This window comes from Chrysochloris asiatica, unplaced genomic scaffold (assembly GCF_000296735.1).
Source record: "Chrysochloris asiatica unplaced genomic scaffold, ChrAsi1.0 scaffold00046, whole genome shotgun sequence".
Taxonomy (NCBI): Eukaryota; Metazoa; Chordata; class Mammalia; order Afrosoricida; family Chrysochloridae; genus Chrysochloris; species Chrysochloris asiatica.
Genome location: NW_006408564.1, coordinates 8,184,921 through 8,195,301, shown reverse-complemented (window position 1 = coordinate 8,195,301; position 10,381 = coordinate 8,184,921). Strand labels below are relative to the sequence as shown.

Genomic DNA, 10,381 nt, shown 5'->3' with positions numbered 1-10,381 from the left:
GAACAACTTGCTTGTTTTTGTAGTAATCAGTCAGTCTGCCTATACTGTTTTGTATTTTTCCTGTCGCATAGGGCTATTTTTAATATGATAAATTAATGAGTGTGACCAGTATCTACCACTTAATAAATACTTAATCTATGTAAATGGAGTCCTGATGTAGCAACGTAGGATAAGCACTGGTCTGCTAACCACAAGTTTGGCAGTTCAAATCCACCAGGAAATCCTATGCAGGGTCACTATGAGTCAGAATCGACTGAACAACAACAGCATATGTTAAATATTATAACTACTCCGAATACAGTTAAAATTTCAGAGAAAGAAAAGACCAACTGAGGGGTGACTGTGATCAGTGGGGTGGCACGTACGGTTTGATTTGGGCTGCAAATGACAAGGTAAGATTTTACAAGTTCAGTGGGGTTAGGGGGAGAAATGGCCCCTATGCAAAGTCCACCCATCCTTGGCAAAGCAACCAAGATGGGATGGAGCTCTAAGGCTGGGTAGGTGGGGTTTTTTTTCTCTGAGACTACTCTATCGCGGAAAGTCAACTCGGCCCCCAGAAAATGTCTCCCCCAGAATTACTGATGGAGGCAGCACTAGAAATTACCCAGGAAAGGACTTGGCACTCTCCAGGGTACTTTCCCACCTTTCCACCTGCTGGGCTGAACTCTAACCTCTTCTCCCAGAGCCTTGACTACAGGAGAGGAGTTCTGAATTTCTAGGAAGAAAAACAAGGAATTTGTGTGTCCTGCAGATACTCTTAGAGGCAACATAATAAATGAATTGGACCAAACAACTGGGGACCTTTAAAGCTCAAGATTTATACCTAAGGGAAGTATAATGATATTTATACATATTTTTATTTTTCCACATTTTTAGATGTGTGAAGGCAGGTTTTTGGATCACAATTTTAAATATTTTTCTAGTGACATTAAAAAGGAAATAAAGAAAAAAAACTTACCTGCCAGCTGTTTTCTACAGAAATTCCTCTCTGCACTCGAATAATATATTCCTGGAAAATGAGGGGAGAAACAGCTTCAATTATAAAGTCACAAAATCAGGAAATAAAAGATAAACCAAATATCAGATACAGTAGACTTCAGAGTAATAAATATTAACAGACATAGAGGGGCACTACATAAAAATTTTAAAAAATTACTCTGCCAAGATATGTATTATTGTTGTTGAGTGCCATCAAGTCAGTTCCGACTCACAGCAACCCTGTATAGGGTTTCTGAGGAACAGCTGGTGGATTTGAACCATTGATCTTGTACGTCAAACCAACCTTGCGGTTCCAGTACTCATCCTACAGTACCACAACAGGACTCCTATATAGCAATCCTAAATGTGTGTGCAAAGTAAAAACTGATAGAACTTAAAGAAGAAATGGAAAATCTGCAATTATAGTTGGTGAATTCAATACCTCTCTCAGCAATTTTACAAAAGCTTAAAAGGATATGGAAGAATTCAATAACACCCACCAATAGACTCTAATTGGCATTTATAAAACACTCTATCCAACAATAGCATAATAATATGTGTTCTTTTAAAGCACCTATGCAACATATACTAATTGCTATGAGTCAGAACAGACTCAATGGCGCTTAACAACAAGTGGATCATAAGCTAAATCTCAACAAATTCAAAAGAACTGAGTTCATAATGAGTAGTTCTCTGAACATAGTGGATTCAAGCTAGAAATCAATAAAAGAAAGATAATAGGAAGATCTCCAAACAGTTGGAAACTACATAATACACTATTTTAAAAATCCATATATCAAAGAAGTTTCAAAGGAAAGAAAAAAAGAAACAAACACAATGTGCGGAACAAAAATAAAAATACAAGATAACTAAAATGCAAAAAATCCTTTGTTATATATGTATATATATATATGTTTACCACAATTTTAAAATGTATGTATTTAACACAACAATTTGTGAGACACAGTTAAAGCTGTGTTGAGAGGGAAATTTATAGCACTTAATACTTATATTGGAAAAGAGGAAAAGTCTCGTAAAAAATTGAAGCATTCGAGAACTTAGAAAAGCCTTAAAGAACATTATAAAACAAAGGAAGAAAATGAAAAAGAACCAGAAGCAATGAAATAAAAGAAAGAAAATCAATTAAATTAAAAGCTGAAAAAACGTTCATAAAATTGATAAACCTCTAGCAAAATTGACTACGAAAAAGAAAAGTGATGAGTTTACTAATATCAGAATGAAACAGATGTATCACTACCAACCCTAGAAATATCCAAAAGGTAACAGGAGAATACAATAAACAACTTCATGAACATAAATTTGACAACTTAGATGTAAACTGATGCAGCACTAGAGGCACTCATCTATGCCAAAAAATTTGGCTGACAGGTACCTAGCCAACTGATTGGAAGATAACCGTTATTTGTTCCCATTCCAAAGAGAGGTGACCAAACAGAAAGTGAAAACCATCAAACAACATCGTTAACATCACATACAAGTCAAATTTTGCTGAAGATAATTTTTAAAAATGGTTGCAACATTACAGCAACAGAGAACTGCCAGAAAGTCAAGCTGGACTCAGAAGAGGACATGGAATTGGGGATATCATTGCTGATATCAGATGGATCTTGGCTGGAAGCAGAGACTACTACAAAGATGTTTAATAATTCTTTAGTGACTATAAAAGTCACTAAAAGACTGTGTAGATCATGAAAAGCTATGGATAACACTGCAAAGAATGGGTATTTCAAAACACTTAATTGTGCTCATGAAGAACCTGTATGTATACCAAGAGACAGTTGTTAAAACAAATCAAGGGGATACTGAATGGTTTAAAGTCAGGAAAGGTTTATGTCAAGGTTGTATCCTTTCAGCATACTTATTCATCATACTCTGTATGCTGAGCAAATAATCTGAGAAGCTGGATTATATGAAGAATGTGACATTCAGATTGGAGGAAGATTAATTAACAACCTGTGATATACAGATACAGACGATAAACCTTGCTTGCCAAAAGCCAAGAGGACTTAAAATACTAATGAAGACCAAAGACTTCAGTATTGACTGCACTTCAACGAACAGAAAACAAAAATCCTCACAACTGTACATAACATCATAATAAACAGAGGAAAGACTGATGTTATCAGAGATTTAATTTTTCTTGGATCCACAATCAACACTCATGGAAGCAGTAAGCAAAAAATCAAGTGACATACTGCTTTAGGCAAATCTGTTGCACAAGACCTATTTAAAATGTTTAAGAACAAACAGTTTGAGGACTAAGGTGCACCTTAGTGACTCTGCATATTCCTTCCTTCTTTTCTTTTCTTTTTCTTAAATGTTTTATTGTGAATTATGTGATATTTTACATGGCAGAACAATAGTTTTACATTCATTCTATCGTATATTGTCTCATTGCCATGGTTACAATCTCCTCCATGCATCATCAACCGACCAAAGGGTATACCCTGCAAGCCTGCCCCCCATCCCACCCCACCCGCCGGGTCTTCAGCACACAGTTCCTCTCCCTCTCTGGATCTAAAGTCCCCATCTGCTCCATCGCTCTACGTCATTTTCTCTGCCTCCATCTCAGGCATCACTGCTTCTCTGGGTAGGGTCCCGCTCTCGGCTCTTCTCCGTTGATAGTCCTAGGGACCTCTGCTCCTAGACCTTCCATCTTCTTTTGATGCTTTCTGCATCACTCAATAATTTGCCCATAGACTCTTTCAACACTACAAGTTGAGGTTTGAATTTTTTTCTTCAGTTCCCTCAGCTTAAGAAATGCCGAGCATGTTCTTCACTTTTGGTTTTCTAATTCCAAGTCTGCACATTTCACAATAATATTGGACTTATCTTCTTGAGCTGACATTTGAAATTTTCTGTTCAGTTCTTGTATCTCCTCACTTCTTCCATTTGTTTCAGCATGACTATGCTGGAGTGCAAGTCTCAGAGTCTCTTCTGACATCCATTTTGATCTTTTCCTTCTTTCTTGTTTACTTAATGATCTTTTGTTTTCTTCCTCTGTGATGTTCTTGACGTCATCCCACAACTCTTCTGGTCTTTGGTCTTTAGCGTCTAATGTATCAAATCTGTTCTTCAGATGATCTCTAATTTCAGGTGGGATATATGCAAGGTCATATTTGGGCTCTCATGGACTTGTTTTCATTTTATTCCGCTTAAGTCTGAGTGTGCATATGAGTAACTAATCATCTGTTCCACAGCCTGCCCTGGTTTTGTTTTGGCTGACAATATGGAGATTTTCCACCATCTCTTTCTACAGAGGTCATCAATTGGATTTATTTTATGTTGTTAAAAAAGGGTATTTTCAATCAACAATAGTCATCTTTTATTGTTTAAAAATGGTATTTTCAATGACCAAATCATTGGTCTTGCTAAATTCAATCATGCAATCTCCAGCATCATTTCTATTACTAAGGCCATATTTTCCAACAACTGATCCTTCCTGCTTGTTTCCAATCTTTGCATTCCAATTGCCAGTAATTATCAATATGTCTTGATTGCATGTTAGTTAAATTTCAGACTGAAGAAGTAGGTAGAATTCTTCAGTTTCATCGTCACTGGCTTTAGTGATTGGTACATAAATTTGAATAATAGTAGTAGTAACTGGTCTTCCTTATAGTCATATAGATATTATCCTATCACAGACAGTGTTGTACTTCATGATAGATCTTGATATGTTCTTTTTGATGATGAATGTGATACCATTTCTCTTCAATGTGTCATTCCTGGCACAGTAAACCATGTGATTGTCAGATTCAAAATGGCCAATACCTGTCCATTTCAGCTCACATATACCTAAGATATTGATGTTTATGTATTCCATTTCATTTTTGACAATTTCCAATTTTCCTAGATTCATAATTCATACATTCCATGTTCCGATTATTAATGGATGTACGCAGCTGCTTCTCTTCATTTTGAGTTGTACCCCATCAGCAAACAAAGGTTTCAAGGGCTTTACTCCACTTGCATCATCACGGTCAACTCTACTTTGAGGAGGAAGCTCTTTCCCACTAGCATTTTGAGTGCCTTCCAACCTGAGGAGCTCATCTGGCACTATCTCTGACAATATTCTGTTGTCCTTCATCATATTTCAATATTCATTAATCTGGTGCTGACAGTGTTCCACGGCTATTCATAAGATTTTCAGTGATTAAATATTTGAAAGTAGTCCATCTCTCCTTCTTTCTAGTCTGTCTTCGTCTCGAAGCTCATCTGAAGCCTGTCCACCATGAGCAATCCTGCTGGTGTTTAAAATACCCATGGCATAGCTTCCAGAATCACAGCAACACACAAACCATCACAGAAAGACAAAACTGACAGACGAGTGGTGGTTATGGGGGTAGGACAGGGCAAATAAGGTGTCTAGGACCCTAACAAGGAGATCAATCAGTTTTGCCATACTGCTGGGCTTAAAATGTGCCATCCCAGAGGCAGGAAGAGGGGGCCTCCTACCATCAACAAAGAAGAGCCAGGAGTGGGGCATGTCCTTTGGACCCATGGTCCCTGCACCGAGAACCTCTTAGACCCAGAAGACAGAGAGAACTGTAATATTAGAAAAAGGTGTAAGACAGCAAGAAGCAGTAGCAAGCATGGTAGAAAAACAGCAGGAGCAGCAGAACCAGGATGGTGCTCTGGGCTTCCCAGCTCACAGAGTGAGGCAGCTACTGTGGGCAGCCGACCCACAGAACAAGAAAGCTGAGTACCTTTGAACCAAGTTTACTGGCAAAGTGGACTGCCTCCCGACACTTATTGGTGAAGCTAAAGAACTTTCTAACATTTGCCCAAGCAGGATAGAGGCCAAAAGCTGAGGCATCAAGGGCCAAGATAGGCTTGCCTTCAGGTGTGGCTAAGAAGAATCTGTCCTGATGGATAATGAATTGTAACCTGTTACCTCTTCAACAAATGTCATAACTGTGAACATGGTTTGTGAGTTCTGAATGGACATGGCAGCAAGGTGCAATGGAAGGATGCTGGTGTCAGAATTGGTAAAATGGCTGGCGAGAAAAGGTGTGTTTGACTTCTACCTCAAGGAATCAGTTTTGGGCTTGATGCTGTTGCTGGTGATTCTCTTCTACATTGTGAAGTTAGACAAGGTGGTCTGAAAATGCCCCAACACCATTTTCACAAATATTCATGATAAAACAATAATAAATTATCAATAAAATGATAATAAGGGGAAACTTCTTCAATTTGATAAGGCCACCTAAAAAAAGAATCCTACAAAATCCTATAGTTAACACTTAATGGTGAAACACAGTATTTTCTCCTAAGATCAGGAACAAGGTAAGGATGTCCAAATGAACTTTAAAAATTTTTTTTTTAATTTTATTGTGTTTTAGGTGAAAGTTTACACAGCAAATTAGTTTTTACAATCAATAGTTCACACACAAATTAGAAATTCTGAGACATTCATTTCAAACCCCAGCTGTCTTAGTACTTTCTCCTTTCCCTCATTTCCTTTCCTCCACTTTCCCAGTCCTGTTCTGTTTTCTCATGTTTGGTTTTGGGCAAATGTTGCCCTTTTGGTCTCTTATAGTTAATTGTTCTGAGATGCACACTTTTCATAGGTGTTTGCTTTATAGTCCCCGACAGTTATTTGGCTGGAAGGTGGCCATGGGGTATGTCTTCAGCCTCAAATTAGAAGGTTTCCTTAGGGCAATATTTTTGAGGGCTCCTCTATTCTCTGTCAGACAAATAGGTCTGGTCTTTTTTTTTTTTTTTTTTTTTGCTTTTAATTTTGTCCTACATATTTTGTATTCATTCTAACAGTACCTTCATTGTGTTCTTGGTCACAGTGGGCAGAAGTGGTAGCCAGACACTGTCTAGTTCTTCCAGTTTCAGGTTAGAGGAGGCAGTGGTTCACGTGGGCCATTAGTCTTTTGTACTAATTGCTTCCTTGAAACTATTTTTTTCATTCTCCTATGTTCCAGGTGTGTTACACATTGGGCTGCTAACCACCAGGTCAGTGGTTCAAATCCACCAGTCACTCCGCAGGAGAAAGATGAGGCTTTCTGCTTTGGTAAAGATTTACAGCCTCAGAAACCTTATGCAGAGTTGCTATGAGTCAGAACTGACTTGACGACACACTACCACCACCATGCTCCAGATGGAAGAAGACCAATAGCTGTTTCTTATATGGCTGCTCGAAAGCTTTTCAGAGCCCAGATGCTACGTAGCAGACTAGGATGAAATGTATTTTGCCAACTGACCTAGATGAAGCCCAAGATTATGGTCCTAATCTTTGGATCCAGTTATTCAATCCTGATATCTAGGTAGTTTCTGTAATTTGGCCCTGTATATGCTCTATTAGGAGCTCTGGTAACATAATGGTTACGAATCGGGCTGCGAACCTCACAGTCAGCAGTTCGAAACTACCAGCTGTTCCGTGGGAGAAAGATGAGGCTTTCTGTTCCTGTAAAGATTTACAGCCTCGGAAACCCTGTACAGGGTTGCTATGAGTCAGAACCGACTCCATGGCACATAACAACAACAACATGCTCTATTATATGAGGGGCTTCAAAACATTCATAGAAAAATGGGATTTCTCAACAACCTTTTTAAAGTCTCATCATATACATGAGTATACATGTTGGTGTGTTGTTGTTAAGTGCCTTGAGTTGATTCTGACTCATAGTGACCCTGTACAGGGTTTCCAAGGAGTGGCCGGTGAGCTTGAACCACCGAGTAGCAGTTTAAACTGACCTTACAGTCCAGTGCATTATCCTGCAATGCTAGACCAGGACTCATAGTATACATGTAACTTTTGCAAATTTGTATGTAGAAATATCCATCACCATATCCACATATGTATGCAGATGTACAAGCTCCCTCATCTGTGTAGCACACACATTGACCTGCATATCTACTCACAAATTATTGTTGGTTATTATTGATGTTGTTGGGCTGCATGTGTTACAGTACTTACGGTTGGTGTGTTACAGTATTTACGGTTGGTGTTCTTCATTCTCGCGTACACTCAGTGTCTTCCTCTGCCTTGTTGTACTGACTTCCCCATGTCATGTATTCCCTTTTCTTCAAAGAATTAACTCATGCCCACTATCCAGTTAGTGCTTTTCCCTCCTTCCAACTCCTCCCTCTCCATCAGAGAATGTATCTTTCTGTGTTTAAACTTACTCTTGACTTTTTATCACAGTGATCTGCAGTGCAGTGAATTATTTAATGTAGTCTTTCTAGCCATAGTCTTTTTTGCTATTGTTGTTGTTAAGTGCTGAGTCAGTTCTGACTCACATCTACACTGTATAGGGTTTCTGAGGAGCAGCTGGTGGCTATGAATAGCCAATCTTGTGTTTTGCAGTCCAGTGCTGATCTTACAAAGCCACACCAGGAGTCCAGAGTCTTTATAATTCCTACCAAATAACTGGATGAGACTGTACAAATGAAGTGCTTATGGCCCATCAAGGGGATAGCTTGCTAATAATGTAAATAAGGTACATACCAATCTTGAGTGTATCTGGGGGTGGGGGTGGAGGGTTGTTGTTGTTAGGTACTGTTGAATTGGTTCTGATTCATAGCGACCCTGTATAGGGTTTCCAAGGAGTTGCTGGTGAGCTTGAACTGCAACTTTGCAGTTAGTGCCATATAAATAAGGTGTTGTTGTTGTTATTGTTTAGTGCCATCAAGTTGGTTCCAACTCAGACTGACCCTGTAAAGGTTTTCCAAGGAGAGGCTGATGAGTTAGAACCACTAACCTTGCTGTTCAAACTGATCTTGTGGCTCAGCGCTTATCCTATAGTGCCACACCAGGACTAGAATCCTAATGCATGGATTGGTCAGTTTTGCCATCCTACTAGGCTTAAAATATGCTATCCCAGAGGCAGAAAGGGGAACCTGACTACCACCAAGAGAAAGACATGGCAGCAGAGTGTGTCCTTTGGATCTGGGGTCCCAGCTCTGGAACTCTCCTAGAATAAGGGGACAGAGAGCTCCTAGAACAAGTAGACAAGACATGGCAAGGAACAGCAGTAGAGATACAGCTGCAGCAGAGTCAGCAGAACCAGGAGACCAGCAGGAGACAGCTTGGCAGACTTCCAAGCCTACGGAGTAAGAGACCAGATCATCTTCAGGCAGGACTCTTGTTGACAGAGTTGGGTGTCTCTAGGCACTTAATGGAGTGAGACTCACCAGCTGAGCATCTTTGGACTGAGGTTTACTAGAGAAGTAGGGTGCCCAAGTTGAGCAGAGGAGCCCTGGTAATGTATTATGTATTATGCATGGACTGGTAACCACAGGTCAGTGGTTCAAATCCACCAGCCACTCTTCGGGAGAAAGATGAGGCCTTCTGCTCCCATAAAGATTTATAGCCTCAGAAACCCTATTCAGGGTCTCCATGAGTCGAAACTGACTCAACAGCACATAATAGCAGCAGCAAGTTGATCAGAGGCCATGACCCAAGAAGCCTGAGGGTCAGAGAGAGGTCTATGGGCACAAGTGACAAGAAGCTGTCCTGATGAAAGAACTGTATCCTGAGTCATGCATGATCATGAACTGCAACCTGGTATTTTCCTAATAATCCCCATAAGCATGAGTATTGTCTGAGCTGAGTCTCACCATTGCAATGGATTATCAAACCCAGAAGAAAAGTAGAGAGCACGGAGGGAGGAATGGCTGGTATCAGAAATGGTAAAAAGGCTGCAGAGAGGAGGTATGTCTGCTCTCTGCTTCACAGAAATCAACCTTGGGCTACAGCTGACGGTGACTTTCTTTGCCCCACATGAAGTTAGATGAGGTCAGATGCCCCTGCCATCCCATTTTTGCATGTCTCATGACATTAGTCTTTTGTGGCTGACTTCTGTCATTCAGCATGATGTCCTTCAGATTTATCCACATTGTAAGATGATTTACAGATTCATCATTATCCTTTATAGTTGTACGGCATCCTAGTGGAGTCCTGGTGTGGCACTGTAGGATACGCACTGGAACGCTAACCATAAGGTTGGTAGTTCACACCCACCAGCTGCTCCTTGGAAACTCTTTATAGAGTTGCTATGAGTCGGAATTGGCTCAACAGCACTTAACAACAACATTCTGGTATACGTATGTATTACAACTTGCTATCTATTATTCATCTGCTGATGGACATTTAGATTGTGTCTATCTTTTTGCTACTGTGAATAATGCTTCCATGAACATGGGTGTGCATATGTCTATTTGTGTCACTGATATTATTTTCCTAGGAATAGGGCTGCTAGATCATATGAAATTTCTGTGTGTCACTTTTTAAGGAAACGACATATAGTTTTCCAGAGTAGTCTTACCATTCTGCAGTACCACTACCAGTGTATAAAAATTCTAGTGTCCTCAAAGCATAAGAGACGACTATACACATGGACCTCGCCAAATGGAACACATAGAAATCAAA

The 10,381-nt window shown here is 39.7% G+C and overlaps 1 protein-coding gene across 8 annotated transcripts in view; it reads right to left on the bottom strand.

The window, feature by feature from the left end:
• PXK (PX domain containing serine/threonine kinase) overlaps nt 1-10,381 on the bottom strand; it is a 152,424-nt gene that overhangs the window by 81,476 nt on the left and 60,567 nt on the right. For 5 of the 8 annotated variants that reach the window (XM_006862083.1, XM_006862085.1, XM_006862082.1 and 2 more), the window contains exon 2: nt 959-1,009. The exons of the other annotated variants lie outside the window; for them this stretch is intronic. In XM_006862083.1, the coding sequence (XP_006862145.1) occupies nt 959-1,009 (51 nt within the window). The remainder of the gene's footprint in view (nt 1-958; nt 1,010-10,381) is intronic. 8 annotated transcript variants of the gene reach the window in all.